This window comes from Cydia splendana, chromosome 8, assembly GCF_910591565.1.
Source record: "Cydia splendana chromosome 8, ilCydSple1.2, whole genome shotgun sequence".
Classification (NCBI taxonomy): domain Eukaryota; kingdom Metazoa; phylum Arthropoda; class Insecta; order Lepidoptera; family Tortricidae; genus Cydia; species Cydia splendana.
In genome coordinates this window covers 22,561,932-22,585,222 of record NC_085967.1, presented here as the reverse complement: position 1 = coordinate 22,585,222, position 23,291 = coordinate 22,561,932, and the positions used below count along the sequence as shown (strand labels likewise).

The following is a 23,291-nucleotide window of genomic DNA, read 5'->3' as shown; positions in this document are numbered from 1 at the left end:
AAACAGAGAAGCTAAAATACATTATGACATAAACTTTTAAATCCTAATGTATTGTTTGTCATATTATCATTAGTCCTAAAACTGAAACCGTCAACTTTTTAGCATTTTCGTAAGGTTATCCTATAGGTAGGTTAGGTTTGTTTTATGGCAATCCTGAAAAGTTACGCGTTTTGGAAAAAAACAAATTATGACTAACGAATCTGCGGACAAACAATACACTACTTAAAACTTTATGGGAAACCATAGAGACCCGTACAGGAAATTGTCAGTGTCTACTGTCAATTGTCAAGTTGGTGAAATAGGCGCCTTATCAAACACGCTTGATAGTCTGATATAATATTGACGTCATCATATGACACAAAACAAGTGAACCCTGATGTGAAGTGAGCGAGCTTGGGCTGAATCAATTAAGAACAGATGGACAACACATTATTTTTTTATTTGTTTTGTGTTAATATTTCAAATTTGCTTAGCATAAGTGTCGACGCATATCAAAAATGCATATTTCCTTAAATAGTATTGGGTCCTTTAATTTAACATTTATTTAATTATTCAATAACAGTTTGATATGCGCTGTCCGTGACAGCTTGTCGCATGTGTAAGGTACTGTGGATAGGGAACACTAAATAAAATAATCATTTTAAGTATGTAACATATATATTTCTTTGAGCTTTTAATTGCATTTTGAAATACAACATAAAAATATTAAATAAGATTATTAAATTTGGTAAAATCAATATTTCAACACCATTTTAAGAATGAGCAAAAATTCCTCATCAGAGCTAGCGTATACATTACATAAAGTTCGTAGGTTCATTATGTATTATCGTTAAAATGATAAATTTATAGATTCAATTTTTGAATTCAAAAATTGCACATCCGCCGCATAAATTTAGAGGAAAGGAAAACAAAAAAACATCAAACAAGTTCCAAAAGACAGAAAACATTTCGTATACTGGAGTTAATGATAAATTTCTAAAATTATGCGACGAAGATTCAACCGTTTATTCTGATATCGTCTGAAACTTACACTTAGACAGTTTACAATATTTTTATTTAAATATAACAGAGTCTTCACTCACTAGGTCCGTATATACACTCGTATAACTGTTACAATGGAAGATATTATCTTTACTGAAGGTCTAAACGTATACGATTGTAGTTGTTCCTTTATAAAGAAAAAACTGTATAACTCGTATCGTATTATCACTTGTTTTAAATACCTTAATGGTTTGGACAACCGATTATGCGCTGGTATATGGTATACATGAGTCACAGACGCGGTCTAAAGTACTTATACTAAACAATAAATAGCATTCCCATGGGAGCGAACTAGGCCAAAATTTACACTAGAGGGAGATTGTCCTGTAACGAGAACAGAAGAGATTGCATCTCCGAGATTACCTAGAGATAATTCAAAATATACATAGAATAAACTAAAAGTTAACCCTAACTCTGAAGTAAATTAAGTAACACAAATGATATTGCAACGAATTCCAAAAATACTGAGCCGCATCGCGCTGCCCCGATAGCAAAAATACATTTACAAGAGATCGAATAACTTTATGACTTAATGTGACTTATATGTACAGTTCGCGAATGGAATTACAGTAGGGAAGATAGTTCCCGATCGTCACCTAAAGGCATTATTTGAAAATATCTCCTTACTCTAAATGAACGTAAGACGTTTGGCGTATACTTAAGTCGCTAATCGTTAATTACACTAACCGAACTATGCGGTGACTAACAATTACCTAAATAATTAAATTGGCAAAGAGTTTCGAAATACTTATCGTCGCCGGAGCGAACCTAACCTTAGCGGGTTATGCGGGATATGGTATGATCACAAACGCGTCTACACGTATTTGCTGGAGAGCTGCTTCGCGAGTTCCGTGTACTTGAGGAACTTTGAATGTGGGCTCTCGTCGAAGGCTTGCGAGGGGCTTCGCGGGTCCTGTGGGGAAGGTGCAGTCGACCCCCCACTTTTATGAGCCCCCGGAGACCCGGCCGGTGGGGTGGCTTTCATCGGAACCGGTTCCGGCATAGCGCTGTCCTTCACGAAATGCATCTTGGACAGGTGATGCCGATACGCCCCTTTGGAGACGAATGGCGTGTCGCATAGAGCGCATTTCATGATGGAATCAGTCACGACGGCATCGTTGCAAGCCCAGCTGAATGTGAGGATGCTCGGAGGACCGGCGGGGGATGGAGCCGGGGCGGGCGCGCGGGAAGTACTAGTTTCAGTTTTATCGCAAAGCTTTTGGAGCGCGGCTAAAGGGTGACTGCCGCCGCGGCGCGAGGAGCTAGGCTCATTAGAAGACCCTCCGCTAGCGAGATTATCGAACATAGAAGACAATGCGCCTAAACTGGAAGCCGGCTTCCTATCTACCCCCGGAGTATGTCCCGAGCGGTCGCTGGCCGGGCTGCGAGGGCTAGCTGCGGGGCTGGATCCTTCGCTCTCACGTTTAGGGACAACTTTCCCGTCCTCATGCGAACTACTCGGCCTAGGAGGCTCCTCGTCCTCATCGACCTCAGTTTTGACGCGTACCGGCTGACTACTCAAATCTACCCCGTTTTCACGATCATCGTCTTCAGTTACTTCTTTTTTTATCCTAACTTCGGCGGGGCGGTCTTCGGAGGCGGGTGTTTGGGAGCCGCGAGTGTCTGGAGTGGTGCGTGGGGTCATGTGGTAAGCGTCTAGTTTTCTGTCAGGGGTGAGGGATTCGACCCGACTGCCGCCTCGCTCGGACATTGAGCTTGACTCGCTCCCGCTGCGCTCGCGGCGCCCGTACCCCTGCTGATGGTGATAGCTCCTAAGCATGCTCATCGTTTGAGGGTCTACCAGCGGTTTAGTGTAGTCTACGCTCTCATCTATGCCTAATCTTTTAAGAATGCTAGAACCGATCGGAGCGTGGGAAGCTCCGCCCGGCATCCCGGGGACAGTGTGACGGGATCGTGTGTCGAAACTCTTTTCTATCAATTGTTCTATGGCGTTGAGGACCGAAGGCGACGAGCTTTTGTCGTTGCTCGCGTTGGGATCTTTGGAACTCGGGGAAGAATCGTTCACGGAGGAGGGGGAGCGGTGGTGGGCTGAGCCAGGGGAGGGAAGTTCGTCGTTGATGCTCTTACGGCCGTCGCGGCTGGTGGGGGTGACATGCCCGGGCACGTCAGGGGGGATGATGCTATTAGTGAGCAGCGCGCTCTTCAGAAAATTCCTTTGGCTATTAGACATCGGCGCGCCTATGCACTGTCGTATATGCTCAACGAACACAGCAGTCTCAATTTTATCGCCGCATTTTTCGCAAGAAATTCGGCTGCCTGCGCCGAAGTCCCTAATCGGTTTCCCCATAGGTACGCCGTTGCCGTCCCCGTTTTTAAACTCATGCTGCGCCCGCTCTAGCTCGAGCAGCTTTCTAACTGGAAGTGACTTCTTTCGTTTTTCGCGCGTCTGTCGTCGTCTACCACCGCTCTCTGTGATAGATCTCATAATGTGCTCTTTGTAATGTGAATTTTTAACCATATGATTACTTAACTCTTTCAAGGAACTAAATGCTTGGTCGCAAACCTTACACGTTAAAACGGCGCTGACGTGGCTACTGGTGCCTGTCGTCGGCGGAGCAGGATTATTGGGCGCGTTGCTCGCGCTCGATCCTTTAGCTTCATCGGAGGACTTCCAGGAGATAATCTGCTCTTGCGATATGATGTTGGTGTAGTGTTGAGTCCGCTGCATGTGGCTCGTCATTTCGGCTAGCGAGCGGAAACTCTCTGCGCACCACATGCATTTTAAAATTTGTCTAGTCTGCTCCGCGCCTTTACCAAGCCAGACATCTTGGCCTCGGACTAGCTTTCTCGGAATCGGCATGTTTTCTTTTATGAGTAAATTTAGATCGCTCTGACTGGGTTTCGACGAACTGCTCGAAGAAGACGAGTTGTGCGAAGGTGTGGATGGCGAACTCGAAGGTGGGTGCAAAGATGGCGGCATAGGAGCGCCAGTCGACGGTGGAACCGGGACGTTTACGCCACAATGCTTCGCTTCTTTCATATGTACTGTTAGATCAGCGAGAGAGTTGAAGCTTTTCTTGCACCAAACGCATTTTAGGACGTCTTTAGTTTGATCAGCGCCTTTGTTGAGCCAGTGCGACTGCCAGGCGGAGTGTCTGGCGGCTGAGTTAGAAGCTAAGCCAGCGCCTAAAGCGGCGCTTTGTACAGATCGGAATAACTCTTCGCCACCCAGTCGGCTGAGCTCGCTCATCTTCTCGAGCGCTTTCGTCGCATCGCTCGGTGTCGGACCGTGCTTCAGTCTTCCATTCCACTCTGCCGGAATCCCGCCTTTCGGAGACAGACTAGCCGCAGCTACAGCCGCTGCGGCCGCAAAATATGGCAAATGCGGGGCTACCGGTGTGCTCCAATGTACTGGACTTGGCTTAAGTTCAGTTCTCGAACTTTTTCTCGTCGGTACCGGCGAAGGCGAATCCTCCGGTCCTCTTTTACGTGTTCCAACAGATAAATCTAACGGTCCATTTTCAGGTGTTTTACTAAGATTAACTGCATCTTCGTCGTCATCGACGGGCGAGTCGCTGCGTTTCGTGCTAAAGTCTAAAGCGTCGGCGCGCTCCGAATCCGTCATGTCTTCTTGGCATGACATGAGGAGGCGTTGTTGGGCCGCGGCGGCGGCAGCGCCGAGATACGCGGCGACGGCGGCGGAGTGGGGGGGCAGCAGAGCCGCGGGGAGGGCGGCCGTCAGCGCCGCGGGGAGGGGCAGCGGCGCGCGGTACACGGAGTCGTTGGAGGGGCAGCGCGGCGCGCCGGACGACTCCCGCGACAGACATCGCGGGCTCTCCCTGTGGACAAACAAATGAAGTTTACAAGCGTGCTTTGTTATTGTTTGCGTTTTTTTGCAGCTTCCTTATTTAGAGCTACAATGATAATGGATATTTTTTTGTATGGATATCATAGCTGCCTATACCAATTGGATTTCTTTATTTTACCCTTATTGCACAAAAGAGAAACTTTACAGTACCTATAAAAGGCGGACTTAATGCCATAAAGCATTATCTACTAATCAACCTTAGGCTAAGGAGAAAAATTGTTGGCGGTGCGACATTTGTCCATTTTCCACTTGTTCTTGTAACAATATTAAATGACACGCAAAAATATAACCAGAGATTTTGAAGACAGGACAATATTATGTTTGAGGATTCAATAACAATAAGGCAAACGTGACCAATGTCATAGACAAAACTTAAAAGTTTATGATATAAACGACAATTATCGGAATAACTCTTTTCTGAATTATTATTAATTATGCAGTTCGTTGACGTTAGAAAAACAGCGATGTCTAAATTATAGGTTAAAATGTAACTCTCACAAATATTTATAAGTCTATTTCTATTTAGACAACAAGTAAGGGCTAAAACTGCAACTGTAACGAATATTTATATTTTTATTATCGTCGCTTTATTACTCACGGGTTTGGGTTAGCAAAATTATAGGTTGATGAATACTGATGAATCAAATTTGCACCTGACAATATTATTCCTTATGGTTTTCTAAAACGTCCTAATGAGTCATAAATACTTCACATTGGTGTCAATTAAGAGATAGTTTAAATGATAAAACGCAAAAGATAATATTGCTTTGAACACAAATTGTGATAATATGATAATTTATCATTGATAAGCAATATTATCTATACCTAATCGATCAGTATTGACAATCATTAATAGTAACTTAGTATCAGAAAGAAAAACTTAAACAACAAATCATCAGATAAAAAAGCTGTAACGAGTTAAACAAGATCATAAATTTTCTGATAACTGCTACTAATAAAACACTAAAAGGAAAAAATATTGCAAACAAACCTCCAATATTTCAACATTCAAAGCTTTTGCGAATCTTCGGAAACAAAATAAAAAGAATGAAAACTTTTTATATTTCTTGTTGGACTAAATCTTGCTAATACTTTTGAGATAACAGGAAATTGTTATTGTTATTTTACGATTAACAACACGCTAAAAGGTGAATTGAATTGAGGATAAATATTAAACACAGAAAAATCAGAACTTTGAGACAAAATTCCTAAGTTCAATTATTTTCATAAATTACGTACTTACTTAAATTAAAACGGTTTTACGAAATATACAATAAAAAAATCCATATGAAAAAAAACAACTGATTTAGAAATTATAATCGCAGCATTTGTATGTTGCGTTTATTACAAAATTGAAACTATGACTTAGTCTGCACTATAAGATTCGGAAAAGAAAAAATGTCACATTTCTAGCATTCTGGTAGTAAAACCATTTTAGAAAATTTAAGAAACAGATCAAAAAGTGAAATTCCGTGTATTAAACTAGAGACAGCGTAACCGTACGTTACATGTCTAAAACGAAGTAATAAATTAAAACACAACATCACAAAAGCTTACCTCACATGATCAGCTTCCACAATCATTTCGGACGCAATCTTTCAATCTGTCCGAATCGACACCCTTAGATCCATTCACAAGAAACACTTCCAAATTCAAAGTAAACACGAAAGACGCGTCGCTCACGGCAGTCGCGAGGGGAATGCGGGCGCCTGCGGCGGCGGCGGCGGTCCCGCGTGGAATGAGACAAGCGTGATTTACGACCCGCCTGCATTCCCCCCCTCCGCCCCGCGAGAGCGAGACCAACCAACACACCAGCCAATAAAGTCCTAGGAAGAAGAGAGACTGTTATACGTCTCTCGAGGGGTGGTACTGCGTAATGCAAGCGTGCGCCGCGCGAGCTGCACTGAATGATAGACACTGACTCACCAATAGACTAGAACCTTGACCAATCGACGATTTTTAATGACTGTTTATCATTACAGGACTAGATGGCGTTGACAAGGAAATGTCACTCACAGCAGTGTAACTGACAGGGGACGAAGGATTTACGTGTATCATGAACAGATTTCCGGCTTGACAAAGGAAAATAAAGACGGGATTTATTTTGGTAGAGATAAAATGTGATGTGTGCAAACTAAGCTTATAAGATACTGATTAGATCTTTATTAGAATTTATGTCATGATAGAAGAGAAATACTATACAAAACAGTGAGTAATATAATTTTTGAAAAGCTTTTAACAAAACTATTAAAGATAAGTATGTACCTACTTAAACAAATATAAAAATCAAAAACCGTTAGTGAATTAGGTAAATTACATATTCAATCCTGATTAGAAATACCTACAGTAGTAGAATAATAAACAAATACTGCGCTAAATGTAAAATATTTGAATAAATAGTTATGAAAATTTTACAGAATAAATTTCTAGAACTATTGTTTACCTTGAAACATAAATCAAAGTAGAACTGTAATAAAACGGAACCATTAAGCCGAATATCAACACTAAATCAGCCAACTTCGCAACCATCACGAAAACGAATTAAAATCGACTCACGGAACGAAATCGCCAGCTGTTTATCGTTATAGCTTCCTATAATCGTTAGTCGGTGCGGGTCAATCAATCAACCGTCTTTATGTGACACAACCGGCCTTTTCCAACAAGCGAAGAAAGAAGGAGACGAAAGAAACAGTTTTGGCAATAGTTTTCATGACTAGCCTAAAAGTTACATGTAAATAAATGTGGGCGGCTGATTTATGTCTATTACATTGTTCTTCGAAATGTGAGTCATAATTAGATGAAGTCGTAAAGACGGTTGGAAGGGAAAAGCTTCGAATTAATTAGCTGACAACATTTTAGCCTTCAATGTTTTGTTAGGTTTTTACGTAACAAATGATGATACGCCAATAACAATAACAGATGAAAACACATTAAACTCTTCTATTTTATAAAAGTACATATTTAGTGATTATAACGGATCTAACCTATAGGGTAAAAAATTAAGCTAATCGGGTTAGACCTGTTATAACCACATAAGATGAAAAAACTATAGAAAAAAAATTGTGAATGTTAATTTAGAAACGCATCATATGGAATTTTAAAAAACATGCAAATTTACAATTTCGACGTTAAAATCAAACAGGTACAAGATTCCAAATTAGAATTTACCAAGACACCTCCAAATCACCCCATCTGTTGAGTCAAAAATGTAATCGTGCATTCAATGGATGCATTTCGGAATTGGTGCCGAAGGTAAACTTTAGTTCGCCATCGTGCGGGCTCTGGTTCAAAACTAAACGTCCTAACTCAAAGAACAGTAGTGGCGGTTATGACCTTTTAAACATTCGGTTTTATATGGGGGACACCTGACACGGGCATGAATAATTTTGCAGTAACATACTGAATTTTAAAACGGCACAGATGTCTTTGAGCAATAAAACTGAGAATGCTAATCTATTTAACATTGTTTTGCCTGCATGACAGCTGGCTGATGGGGAATTAGTGCATTTGTAACAGGAAATTTGGTTTTAGGTGCATAAATTAAAGAAACGTAAGAAGGTGCCTTTTCCTCAAACCTTATTGTTTTTGAGAACATTAATATTGAAGAAATCAAAGACTTCGTTGTGTGTTAGCGGTTTGTACCTATTCGTTTATTATGGATTCTTTTATTTAGGCATTGATTCAACCTACTGACATGCATTTTATTAACATCAGCTACCTTATGATTACCTTGAAGACAAAGATTTTTAGCGAGTACTTTTGCTTAAATTGCTGTATGTATTTTTTTCTTTTATTAAAGTGTGCAATCAAGAGTATTTTTATTGTATGTATTACCTATCATTAGCACAAAATTGATTTCGCCAGTCATACTATCCTATCCAACTGTCATATTAACATTATTTACAGCAGTAAATGTTTCAAGCAACAAAAAGTATTGTGGGATTTTAAAAATTATAAACATGACAGTTTCAGCAGACACCTTACCCTAATTCACGGTAATAGTCCACAGGGCAGCCCCCGCTTATTATCATCAACATCATTATTTAGGGTCCCAAATACAGTAATAACTCATCATGAAATATTGCATTACCGCACCAAACGATACCCATTTAGAAATTCTGGACAATATTAATGCTGATAATGCTAATGGTGAAACTAAATTTATTTGTTGAAATTGGGTTAATTTTTTATTCAGCAGTATTTTTGTAGATCAATTTATTTTATATATTTACGTTTGAATAAAAGTAGAAGGAAAAATTCTACTGTTTACTAGAATCTAATAAGAATTTTTAAATGTTTATGGTAGGTAATGTGGAAAACAATAGATAACGTGGCAATTTTCAGAAGCATCCAATTGATCAGGTTAAACAGAAGAAATGTAGTCCTGTGATACACGTTAAAAATATCTACCAAACTCCAATAATTTTACAAACGGACATAAAGGTTAAGTGTAAAAAAATACTAAATGTCATAGTTTTAAATACTTTTATCTATCCAACAACAATTGAGGCAGATACCACGAATATTATTATCCATACATATTATCCAAAAATACCTCGAAGGATAACTGTTTTCATCTGAATGATTAAGGAAAAACAACTTAGGTATGAACCCTGCGAAGTAAATCATATTTTGTTTATTTTCCTCGTTCAGATATTTTTTATAATGATTAAGTTTGCAGACGTCTCTGTCACCTACTAAAGCAGTAGATACGAGATTAACAGATAATAGAAGTTAATACCTTTGATGGATTGGATGAATATGGATTGATTATGGACATGCTAAAGATAAAGGTACACGAGGACGTGTTCAATTATCAGTGTAATTAATCATTTAATTGATGAAAACAAGTTCGTAATATCGGGCAACTACTTAGTCAGGGATAATTTGTCGTCATGGTCATACGAATGACAAATACATCATATATTATAGTCATAACTTTAAATCTAGATACTACTATCTAAAATACCAGCATAATATAGGTAATAAGAGGTTTACCTTTATTTTGCCGTAAATTTTTCTGCAGATTTTCGTTTCACAGAAAATTTTTCAAGAAATTTCAAATCGCAAAATAATCTTTACATAGAATATTTACTTCAAATAATTTTAGTTCGGATTAGTTATGTTTCACCAAATAAATAATAAATAAATAAATAATATTAGTTTTGTTTCAAAAACAATTTGTTCATGTAATTTCATTTCACAGAATCATCAATCTGTAGAAAAGTCACTTCTTATAAATACGGTTCACCAAAATTTAATATACAGAATAGTCATTTAGTCGAATTTTATTTATTTAGTCCTTAATTTAACGCAATCTGCTTCTCTGGAAGGAATTCGATTAAGGGGTTGCCGTTATAACCTAACCCACTTTTCTGGCAACAGTTCGTTTTCTTGGGGGTCGCAGTTCTAACCTAACCTAACCCACTTTTATGGATAAAGTTCGTTTTTATGGGGGTTGCAGTTCTAACCTAACCTAAACCATTTTTCAGGCAACAGTTCGTTTTCTTGGGGGTCGCAGTTCTAACCTAACCTAACCCACTTTTCTGGCAACCGTTCGTTTTCTTGGGGGTCGCAGTTCTAACCTAACCTAACCCACTTTTTCAGCAAGGGTTCGTTTTCTTAGAAGTTGTAGCTCTAAAGTAACCTAAACTCCTTTTTTAGCAATTTCAATGAATACTACGAGTATGTGAAAGGTAATTTTGTAAAATAATAATTGTTGAAATTAATATTCTGTGAACTGTAGTGTCGCACAAATAATATTCAATGAATAATAATTCTACAGTCAGTCTTTTATTTTATTTAAAAATCTTTGAATAAATATTCTGAGTTTTAATCAAGTTACAAAATATGTTTCTTTAAAATGAATAATCGAAGAAACAGAATTAATTGTAACAAAAATGTGCGATTCGATTATTCTATGAATAATTTTTTGTATAACAAAATTCTGCAAAAAATTTGGCGATAAAATAAGGGTACACCGTAATAAGAATATAATTTAGATTTTTTTCTACATACAAGCTACCATTGTAAGCGAAATGAACTATGTAGCTAATTAATGAGCATGGCTGCTAATTTAGATAATGTATGTATTCACCGTTATTCGTTTGAAATATATACAGAAAAATGTCTGTAATCGTACAATAGCAAAGGTATGACGTAACTTACATACGTCCTTACATAAGAAAAGCAATGGAATTTAGAATTGTATTAACTGGAACGTATTGATTTAACAAGGGAATTTATTAATTAAAAGTTAAATAGGTAGTAAGCTCATTATAGTTTTACATTTTGATATGACTTGTAGAAGTTGTGGATACCTGTACATATTTCTTATATCGTTGATTTTCGTTTGATCACCTTTTTCAAGTTTTATAAATTCAAACTACCAAATATAAGAATTAATGCTACCTTAATCGCATGATAGTGAATAGAGTCAATGATAATTTTTCCCATGATATTAAAATTTGTCCATTACCATTACAAACTTTTTCTCGATAGGTAAACTATACACTATACAATGTGTACCAACCTGTATCTACCTCCTATTTATTCAGATGTTAATTTTCCTATAACACCGTGACATAAATTAACTTCATCGCCATCCAATGTATTGTTTGAAAGAATTATGGGTGTCTGTTTAATGTATGGATTTTACTCGATTTGCTTTTCATACAAATACTAATTACATGTAGGTTTTCTGTTTTTTTTTTCTTTTAGGTTTTCGTTCCAAAAATTTCCTGTCAAAAAGCTATATTTTGTATTAGAGTAAGCAATCAACTAAACATCTCACAATAACAAATTTTGTAGGTACAGCAAACACTTCCAAAAATAAAGGAAAAAAGTGTGAATAGAAAAAGTTTATGACAGCGCGAACCCGATCGACATTCGGAGGTAGTTTTTTCATTCAAAATTGAACTAAGAATGATATCCCGAACTAAATAATAGGACATTTCTAAACAATGGACCCTCGGGGTCGAATTAGAACAGAATGCATGATTGATGAAGTGTCTTCACTGCACTTAATTGACATTGATGGAAAAGCGGAACCACCTAGGCAAAGCCACACTTGCATTTTGAAAACTATAAAACCACCAGACATATTCCTTATATCAAGGGACTAGAGCGGAATTTCTATAAATGCATCTTTTGTAAACTGTATTTGTCATTTTGGTGTCGCACCTGCTGTTTCACCGGATACAGATAAGGCTTTTTTAAATGTTTTGCTTAATTATAATAGTGACGATTGTGATGTGATTCAAATAAGATTTGTTATTGATATTTGGGATTCATAGACATATGTCGAAAGCAAAATAGGCAGATGCATGTGTTGTGTTTTATAATTGTTAATTTTATTGTGATTGATTTGACACAAATAACAAATCTACTTACTCAATATTTTTTTTTCAATATCCAACACTATGTAGGATAGATTTAATTTTATTTTTAATACTTACATGTTTTTTTTTTTCAAATTTGAACTTAAACACCCAGTTTGAAGTTGAAATATTAAAGGTTATTCGATATAAAGTGTGACGTTTTTTCTAATGCCGGAAATAAATAAAGATACCGTGTTAAACTCTTTTTAACCTTTTAAATCCATCACCACTCTGACTTAGTATCTACCTCTGTTTAGAATATTAAATGGAATTCTATTCAATTGACCGTTAATTTAACGACAAAACGCAAACATCGAGAAATATGTCAAGAAAGCATAATTAAATACAGACAAGTAACACAAAATACATCATTAGTATGTATTTTTGTCAGTATGTTTGTTATTCTCTGATCGGTTTGAAAATTACCAGTTACAATACCCCTCTCCGACATTGAAAAATGATCCTAAATTTAAAGACGATAATGTTGTTCTAAAAGATCATGAAGAATTGGATAAGATTCAACATCTGTTTCAATAAAAGTGTGAAGAGACAATGGCACCTGACGTGCGATTTGATACGGAGCTTCAAATGTATTTGATTAAACTAAATAAATGTTTCTAGGAAAAACAATGTTGGTTTGTAAAGGAATGCGACGTGTGGACATACATTAACCACACGGTTGACAGCGACATTGTGCGTGAAAATGTTAAGATCAAATGGGAAACTAGACTCTAATGACATGAGGACAGCGTCAATGATCTTTATTCCACTTAATCTTGGGTTACTTTTAGATTGAGATGTTTCTTCTTTTTGTTTAAAAACGGTAAAATAACAATGACATTCATTAATTTCATCGAATAAAAAAATATTTCACTAGCAGTGCCTGCGGCTTTGTCTCCACGCTTCTGTCTGTGTCATTTTTCCCTCCCCCTGAGATGAAATTGCAAAAAATAATTATATGACAATATGCATAAAAAATCAATCTTGCAGTTTACTTAAAAGGTTAACAAACACGTTTCAATTTATATTATTAGTAAGGATTTGTAACTTGCGGGTATGGATGTCGGTTACAATTTAATTTACCTCATGTCTAGAGTAGAAAAAAAACCGGCAAAGTGCGAGTCAGATTCGCGCACGAAGGGTTCCGTACCAGTACGCAAAAAACGGCAAAAAAATCACGTTTGTTGTATGGGAGCCCCACTTTAATATTTATTATATTCTGTTTTTAGTATTTGTTGTTATAGCGGCAATGAAATACATCATCTGTGAAAATTTCAACTGCCTAGCTATCACGATTCATGAGATACAGCCTGGTAACAGACAGACAGACAGACGGACAGGGAGTCTTAGTAATAGGATCCCGTTTTTACGCTAAAAAAGAAAAAAAATATGAATAGTTACTTGGATCTCAAAGTTGCCACATCAAACATCGTAAAAAACAAAGCGGTACTTAAACAACAATTAATAATAAACTTATCAACTCGTAGACATCAATCGATCAGACTTAATCGCATTCATCAGAGCCACGTTTTGCTTACCAACATTAAGTATAATATTCATTATACAAGCTTTGCGTGTGTCTTTGCTCGTGTGTAAATCGAAAAATTTTTCGTCCTTTTCACCCTCTCAAGTTGATAATTTCCTAAATAAAAAATCTTTCCTTTTGATTTACATATACCCCTCAGCTTCAAGTCTCTATTGGTTGAACTTAATTAATAAAAAATGTGATTTGTTTTACCGTATTTTACACCTGCTGACCTTTTACTGATTTTGCTTTTATTTACTTTCACCTGACCGTTGTCTGTCTGTCTGTCTGTCTGTCTGTGTGTAATCAAATCTGCAAGTTAAATTTGATCCACTTCCCGGTTTCCGATTGAGCTGAAATTTTGCATACATACGTAAGTCGGGTGACAATGCAATATTATGGTGTCATCGAGCTGATCTGATGATGGAGACCGGAGGTGGCCATAGGAACTCTGTGATAAAACAACGAAACCTAATTGTGTTTGGGGTTTTTAGAATTGTCTCGATGAATATTAGTTGCCTGTGGAAAAAAAAGTACAGTCGGCGATAAAAGCTTGTACCAAAAATGATTTTTTTGCCAAAAACTTATTTATTACTTGAATGTTATATTAATGTACAAAAACTCAAAAAAAAAAATGTTTACAAACATTTTACGTGACAGCTACTCGATATAAAAATGAACAGTCATTGTTATAAGTCACTTTGTCCGAGTATACGTCTCTTAGAAAATTTCCAGAAAATATACTATCCTCGTTTTAAGCTGCCCATATTTAGTCAAATCTGTTCGTCTATTTTTGCAGAATTGAGTAAAAAGCATCCGTCCAAGTATACATCCATACATTTATAATAAATATTATTAGTAGGATTGAACATTCCGTCTACAAGAATTGATGAAGTGTCAAATTGTGAATCCAGATCATTTTTAGTGAAGAACACAATAACTGTCACTATCTTTCTTCCATTCATTTCAAAGACGAACCAATTTAAATGTAACGTTAGAACAGATGATAATGTACCTAAAGTATACTTAGATAAAGATGAAGGTAGTGGAATAGATGAAATGGTAATGGGAAAGGAGAATGGACGTGTAGGCCTGGTGACAACTGATCTTGGAAAACAATGGGATCGTTACTGGTCAGTTGTAGTGATGTGAAATGGACATATTTCTCAGAATAATAGTTTATTCCCTTCCTGGGATCTCCCAAACGAAGAAATAATGATTATGATAGCTGCATTGGTAAAAATCTCAGTGTTATTCCTTAGTTAGTTTAGATAAGTAGTAAATGTGTTTTAAATTATTGAAGCGATTGTCATTTTCAAGAGTACGGTGTCGATTGGTAGGTACCTAACAAAATCATGTTTGTGAAATTTTACTGAATACTTGTTATAATTCTTTTTGTCCACTTGAACAGCTCATACTTTTATTAAATTTAAACTTCATGCGTTTCGGATTGTTATGGAAAATCTAAATTTATCAGTATTGTTTTATTTTAATATTTAAGTATTTACATATCAATATAACTTAGGTTACCTATGAAATTATACATAATAAGCCTTTCATAGTTTCGGGAATCGATCTACGATTTGGTTGGTGGTAGTGGTTTTTAATATTCGGGAACGGTACATCACTATAGTGACCACTAAGCAGTGCTGAGTGATCTTGGGACCACCTATCGGACACGAATATGGACACCCGGGAGTACCACCGACGCAGTTACTTATCTTAAACCCTGTGGTCACCCAAATAAGGTATATTATTGGTCTTAAATGGGTACTGTTAGTACCATGGTTGACATGGTTAACTGTAGTATTGTCAACCTTAATACAATGGATTAAGGTATACTAATGATCATGTAGTGTTGTAAAATGAATTGACGCGTTTTCTATTGATATTTATTCATCAATCAATCTTAATGATAAATATATGATCGATAGTAGTTTTGAAGGTTTAGTATTGTTCTTTGTATGTGGGGTTATTTACTTTTCGTTGACTTATATTTCAAAATTTCGATATAACCGTGGGTAGGGTAAGGTGGGATAAATATAACACACGGGTAAGTAAAAATAAGACTACCCTTACCCTTGAACCGTTGACTCTTCCTTGTTATAAAATTGGTTAGGCTTTATGATGTGAGGCTTTGACACCTACTCAGAAGAAAGAGAGTAAGCTCATGCTAGGGAAAATGAGGCGAAAGATTTTGGGACCAATTATGGACAAAAATAGGAAATGTAAGCGTCAACTGATACAGTTGGTCGACCTAAATACCGCTGAGACGACGAAGCCAAAGACTGACACCAAATGGGGTAAAAATAGCGGCGATCTCTTTGGCAAAGTTCTTCATTGAAATTTATGTAACTTTTCAAAAAACTATCTCTTTTCTCTTCTTCCTCAGCGAGTATGCGTCCACTGTTGGTCATATGCCTCCCCAAATCTCCTCCAAAGCAGTCCGATTTGCCGCTTCTCTCCTCCAGATCGGGCCTGCAATATTTTTGATGTCATCCTCCCATCTCGTTGGAAGTCTGTGATCTGGCGGCTTAGCACGGTCGCGTTTTTATCCCTTGTCACCATGCCTGTCACGTTCTAACAAGTATGTAAGTGCGAAAGGGACGCGCATAGTGATAGTCGATAAAAATGGAACCGTGCTGAGCCCGCTGGGTATTTTGAACGAGGCCTCCGCACTAGGACTCGCTTGCTCCACCTCACATCAAAAAACGCAGGTTTTGGTGAACTTACCTCTCAGCATGAGGGTCCTGAATCAACGTGGCGGGTATGCTGTGCTCGATGTCCGCGTCGGGCGCGGGGGAGCGCGACGCGGGGGACGCGGGGGAGGCGTCCCCCTCCCCGCGTTCTTTCACGCCGTCCGGGCTGGTGGCTTCTTCTGGAACAAGAGAGAAGGTTGTTAGGCCTTTCAAATCGCTAAAAATGGCCGAAGGAACGAGTTCAAGCGTTCGCGATGCTCAATTGTCAAAATGAGTCTGGTTAGAAAAAAAAACATTGCGAATAAAAAAAAATAAACTTATAAGTTACTAATTTTAAAATTTAAAATTTTAAAAATAATGAGAATAAAATTGAATATACATAGAAACAGCTAATGATATACAGATATACCGAACGGGGACGTTACAGTGAAGTAGACACAATCACATTTATCAGTATAATATTGCAATATTTTCCATTACTAAGCACTTAAATGTGTCTTATAGGTATCGCTTTTTCCTTTATAACTTTATCATCAATAAATAATCACAATCACGTATCGGAAAACACTAGGCTTATATTCCTTATTAACAAAGTAATACATCACGATAAAGGAGACACTTCAAATTATATTTAGGTTAAATTAAAAGATATCACTATCCGTTTATTGCAATACTAATGCATCATTGGCACTGTGGACTGATATATTTTGAACTTTAATGCAAAGACTTAAGATTCAATAATGCTCAGTAGATTTTAATGTTATTGTAGGTACCTACTAATAAAAATGTGTGATGTGCCGATAAAATAAGAATTAGAGTTCCGTTCATAGAAGGACAGAAATTGTTTTTTCATGCCGGATGCAAAAATGTAGATGACGGCAATTGTGACTAAAAAAAGGGTCACATGCGGGTCGCGGACACTTTGAATTTATAGAAAACATTTTTTTTTTACGGGTTTTAATGCAGCCTATGAACCATCCTAGGAAAGGCGAGAGTTCAGGCAAACTTACAGCAACCTATCTATTTAAGCTTTGTCGGCAGACTGTACATTAAAAAAAATGGAAATCGCCCTTGATACAAAAGTTAGGAAAGGTCTGAATGTATAACTACTTATTTAAGTAACATAATGTGTGTGGTCTTATGTAAGGCGGAAATACTTTTTCATTTGGACTGATCTAAAATTCTACTGTGCCCAACTAAGTTTGTCTCTGCAACGGACTTTTCATTTCTAAGTAATTGTGCCATTCTCCACCAAAAGGGTACTTAATGTCGCTTGTCAATAAGGTGATTTTTCCATAAAGACTGAATTTGAAGTCAACTTTATCGACAATCCACAATGTAGTACTTTTTAGTTGAAAACGTCACAATACTCACAATGTATAATTATACATTCCCAATGAATCGTCGCTCTTTTTGCAGTAAGTCAGGTAAAAAAGGTTCCTAAGGATCCCTACATCGCAATCAACAGCGACTAAGTGTTGCGCAAACATGATTAATGATTGATTGATCGTTACTCATCGCATATCAATTATTCCTTATCACTGACATCATTCCGAAGATAAATCGATCGATAGTCTCTTCTACACTAAACTTTCCTCGTTCATGACAATCGATTCAATAACTACCGATATGAATGAATACCGAGCTTAAGTAAATATTACATGACAATTTTACATAGATAGACCTAGTCCCACAGCAAGCTCAAGGTTTGTAAATACTGAGTTACATATAGAAAACATCAATACTACAATAAATATAAAAAAAAATCGTTTATTAAGAAAGTTAAAATATCTGAGCATTGCCCCACTGGACTATATCTTTAATGTAAATTTGTAACTAAAGGAAAAATTGAAAAATTAACCGCTTCGAGCAAGATTCGTACTTGCGACCTTTTGGAACACCGGTCCAATCGCTCTAAACCAACTGAGCTACCGAAGCTTACCAGAAACGTGCAAATCTGTCCATTCCTTTTGTCAACACGCCTTAGGGAGGTGCATACTCATTTAATTTCAAAATTTGTAGCATCGCCATCGCTCGCAGACGTTCTGCTTGATAAAAAAAAAGTAGTTTCAAAATATCCTGTAGTATTCTTTATAGTCTAGCACTTACACCATGTTCTTGTTTGTCACTAAAAGAACACACATGCACCAGTCTTCTCACCCCAGACCCTTAATAATTTCCACGGGACAACCGTCACAGCAGCGATAACGCTGTCACATTGTGCGCGCACGCACCGACAGCACAATGACTCTCACGTCCGCGTCTGATACGTGGATCCATACATTTGTAGCTGACGGTTTATGTTAATAGTTAGAAAGTGCAGCGCAATGACATGTACGTACATAAACTAGTTATTCATGAGAGTACAAATCCGCCATTTATATAAATAAATATTAGGGGGCATCTTACACAGATCAACCTAGCCCCAAACTAAGCAAAGCTTGTACTATGGGTGCTAGGCGACGATGTATATACATACATACTTATATACATAGAAAACACCCATGACTCGGGAACAAATAACACAAATAAATTACCGGGTTCGAACTCAGGACCATCGGCTTCACAGGCAGGGTCACTACCCATAGACCAGACCGTTTGTCAAATACCAGCGGTATTTCCGGACCGATACGACCTTCAAACCTTCAAGAAAAGAGCGTACTCCCATCTTAAAGGCCGGCAACGCGCTTGCAACCCTTCTGGTGTTGCGGGTGTCCATGGGCGGCGGTAATCGCTTACCATCAGGTGATCCGTCTGCTCGTTTGCCTCCTATTTCATAAAAAAAAAAAAATAATACATAGAAAACATCCATATGTAAGGAACGTATACATATCCGTCCCTACTCATCACAAAAACAACTGTCATTATCGGGATTTCAACCTAGGTAGTAGGTAACTATGAAAAACATTATAAATTAAATGGAAAAGATGTAATGGATTCCGGAAAAATATCTGCTTCAAAAATAAACTTAAAAATTTTACGAACATCGTAATTTTTTTGTAAGTGTAAAAAGGTGTCATCGTTATCGACTCAAAATCCTGCTCATCATTTATTTTACAAAAAAGTATTGTCCCGTCATCAGACTTAAAGTTTCATTATCAAAAAACTATAGAAAGTGTATAAATCGAATAAAAAAAACTGTCACGATCATATCGGTGATCAATGAGTCATTGTTGTTTGACAATTCCCCCGTTGCCATAGAGATGTTTTTTGCTTGATCAATGACCTTGTTGATAGCTGTCGTTATCAGCGTATCAATCAGAGGCAGATGGCCGGTATCGAGGTGATAAGGTTGAGCTTTTGCACGTTTTTGCGTCCTTGGCGCCTAAAGAGTTACAGGTGAAGCTTATTCGATACTTGTTCACGACATGTATTTGTAATTGCATCCACAAACCTATTTTGTAATCTTATCTTTGTTAATTTTACTTTTACAATTTTTACATACATCATTTATATTGTTACCTTGCGCTATATACATTGTAGATTTATCAATAGGTAATCTAGTAATCTGTGGACGATGTTGTTGGTCTCACACTTTATTATCCTTTGTACTCTATTTCTGTGTTTGAACCCTGTGTGTTACTGTTTTTTGTCCCAAATAAATTGAAAAAAAAAGAAAAAAAAAAACAGCGATAACCCGTTAAGTGAATATTGTAGTCTACAAGCGATTGATTGTCTTTTACTATACATTTGTAAGTATTCATTAAGTTGCCATGTAAAGGTACGTGAAAAAGTGAGACTCCTAGGACGTGTGTTTCATTTCATAATTTGTATATTGTTATGTACCTAACTATGTACTAAAAATAACACAAATCAAAATGCCTACTTAACATTATATGAAATTAACGTAACGTAAATTAACGGGCCCTTTTTTTAGACATAAATTTTTAGTTTTTTAAGTGTTAGTTTTAGTTTTGTAGGTAGTTTTAATTTTAGGTTAGTTTTTATTGTAAGTTTTCACTTATTAATCACGTTAATACGTAAAGATAAATACATATCTAGTTAGATAAAATCCATAACTCAGAGAAAAATATTCTTGATGAACACAAATATAAATGCTCTTATCGGGATTTTCTAACCTGAGACAAAAAAAAAATCAAAAAAAAATACATAATTTCTTTATTATAACAAAGTCGAGCAGGCAAGATCATCATCATGCATTATACGCAGGGTCACTACCAACTGGAGCCCCCCCCCCCCCCCCCTCCTTCAACCACTAGATATCACTGTCCAAATCTAAACCCTCAAAACGCATAATTGCCTGACATGACATCTCTTTGTTTCCCTGCAACTGAGTCAGTTGCAGCATCCTTTGATCAGTGCATCGCCCGCGGCCGAGGATTGACACGCTGCGTTTTAATCAATTAGCCGGTCCGGCCCAGTGGGCAGTGAAATAAGCGGACCACACCGGACAGAGGTTTTTGGGTCTCGAGTTTCAAGGGTTAGGGTTTAAAAACTGCGCCGATTTATGCGAACACTTGCGTTTGCAGAAACAACCACCAAAAAATTAAATTTTGTAAATCGTCATTTATTTTATAATTCATTTCAGGAATAAATAATTGGCCATGAAGTACATTTCTCTATATTTTTGAACACAAAATTGCCTTTATTATTTATGTCTTTGTTATACAATAGCAAACTAAGCAATACAATAGTAGCAATATGAAAACTATTTTATTTTTATTGGGAAAGGCTAAAGATTTGACCACAATCTCAAACTGAAGTAAGCGACGAATGAAGAATGGTCTATGCATATCTAGGTTTTCGGATAAAATTCACTCTCGATTTGAAAATATCTAGTTAAGTTATATTCAGTTGGAAATAAGTTCGCAAGAAGTAGTGGATTGCAGCGAGATTGCAGTCTTTTACTCAATTTTTCGTACTGGCAAGCGTAAGTTTTATTGTACCTAACCATTTAGTTTGAAAACGGGCCCTTAAATACAATTTTCCAAACTTTAAAACCAAATCAAAATTTATAAGTTAAACTTTAAATCTTTTTAGATTCTAAAACTTCAACGAATTGTAATGACCATAAACTAACGTTATTTCTATTGACAACTAACCTTAATACCCTAATTAAGATCGTTCCAGTACCATTAAACCCAGATTTCTTTAGAAAGGTAACTGATTTGCCACAATCACCCACAGAATGACGGAGCACAATCAGAACAATGACGAAAGTCGGAATTGCCGTGAAATCGTCACGATAAGAAAGCAATACAATCATTTTGGAAACATCTTAAGTCACTAAAGAAATGCTAATAAATGAGAATCTTTTAAATTTACAGTTAAAATTGACACCGGATGGAAACGTAGTGTACTTTTTTGGAGATAATCTATAATTTCATGGATAGTAAAGTTATGGTAGATGGCGATTTGTAGGACGATTTGTAATTGGATAAAATCCGACTTTACGCAAGCTAGACGGTTTTTTCTTAATTCTTTGTCAATAATGATACTCTGGACCTTTAACTATCTGGACGAGTCAAAGATAAAATAATTGTTAGGTATGAAGACGCGTAAATAATCGCAAATAATTGTAGCCGCTATTTTGATAGGTAAATTAGACGTTGCTAATAGTTAGGTGTAGTTCGATTTTTAAAGATGTCTGAATTTTTGGAAGATCTCATTTGGTCCAGTAGTTTCGGAGCAAATTGGCTGTGACAAACGGACAGAGAGATAGGACGAGTGATCCCTATACAAGAAATGTATTGATTGTTTTTTAAACATGTTAAAAGGTATAGCTAAACGCTAAACATCCTTCCCATGTTATGCAGAACTACACATGTAATTTGCTTGAGGCACTTAACTATGTTTTTTGTTTCCATTGCATGAGATATTAGTACATGTATCATTGTAGTGGTCATAATTATATTTTATGAAGGGGGCGTATCTTAATGTATGAGGATACTGTCTATAATTTGATTAAGCTTGGTTTCTACATCTGCTATGTTTTTATTTTGTTGTGCAGCTTTGTCTGTAACTATTGGGTTTTACTTTAACCTTATATTAACAATCAGTTTCTATCGGACTTTAAATGGTGTTATCTACTTTGACCTTGGCATATCCACACATATGATTAGTAATAATAAAATTAGATAATAGATTTTTTTGTTTACTGCCGTATATGTATGTAACAATTCTAATAGACTGATAGGTAATCTATAATCTCACTATCAGCTTAACTACAAACACCTGGAGGCAAATAGGATTATAACAGAATAATAATTTAATCTAAATTTTGTTATGAATATGATCTCTCAATGTCAAAAATGACGTTTTTGGTTGAAGAAATATCTCTTCTAACACTGACAGATGATATCCGTAACAAAATTAGATCAAATTCATACTTTGTTATTACAATCAAAATACTCCTTCTGGTATGACAAACAAACAAAAATCTTTAAGCCTCACAGAATCCCACAAGAAAAATATCACCAAAATTAATTGTCGAAACGTTATCAGTGAAAATCGAAGTGTAATTAAATAATGAAATTGGGACAAGTCACGGATCGATCTCAATCGGTTGCTGGATATATCGGGTCGGCGCACGCGACGATGTAGGTGCATAAATCGTGAAAGACTAATTGGGTGACGGGATGTCGAATTTGTTTTGCGGGGTATTTAAATTTTGGTACTGTAGGTAATGCAGCGAAATGCTATACATGGAAGTATTCTGTCCGCTCAATTATGACCCAACGCAAACTACCCCGCGATAGGCGGTACTTACAAACTGCTCGATTGGCAATCTCAGTACCACCGAGATGACAGTCAGTGACAAATGGCTAAATTGATTTATAAAAACAACGTTTTTTTGT

General features: G+C 36.7%; 1 protein-coding gene and 1 non-coding gene across 3 annotated transcripts in view; both read right to left on the bottom strand.

Moving 5' to 3' along the window:
• Window positions 1–638: 638 nt before the first annotated feature.
• LOC134793005 (protein tiptop-like) overlaps window positions 639–23,291 on the bottom strand; it is a 371,990-nt gene continuing 349,337 nt past the window's right edge. The window contains exons 4-5 of one of the 2 annotated variants that reach the window (XM_063764519.1): window positions 16,508–16,652; window positions 639–4,841 (exon numbers count right to left, since the gene is read on the bottom strand). In XM_063764519.1, coding sequence (XP_063620589.1) covers window positions 1,856–4,841; window positions 16,508–16,652 — 3,131 coding nt within the window. In that variant the 3' untranslated portion in view covers window positions 639–1,855. Of the gene's footprint in view, window positions 4,842–6,427; window positions 6,668–16,507; window positions 16,653–23,291 lie in introns of those variants that run through there. The other variant, XM_063764520.1, reaches the window with a different exon arrangement.
• On the bottom strand, window positions 18,335–18,411 carry Trnat-ggu (transfer RNA threonine (anticodon GGU)). The gene has a single exon. It is a non-coding gene; the product is annotated as a tRNA-Thr (tRNA).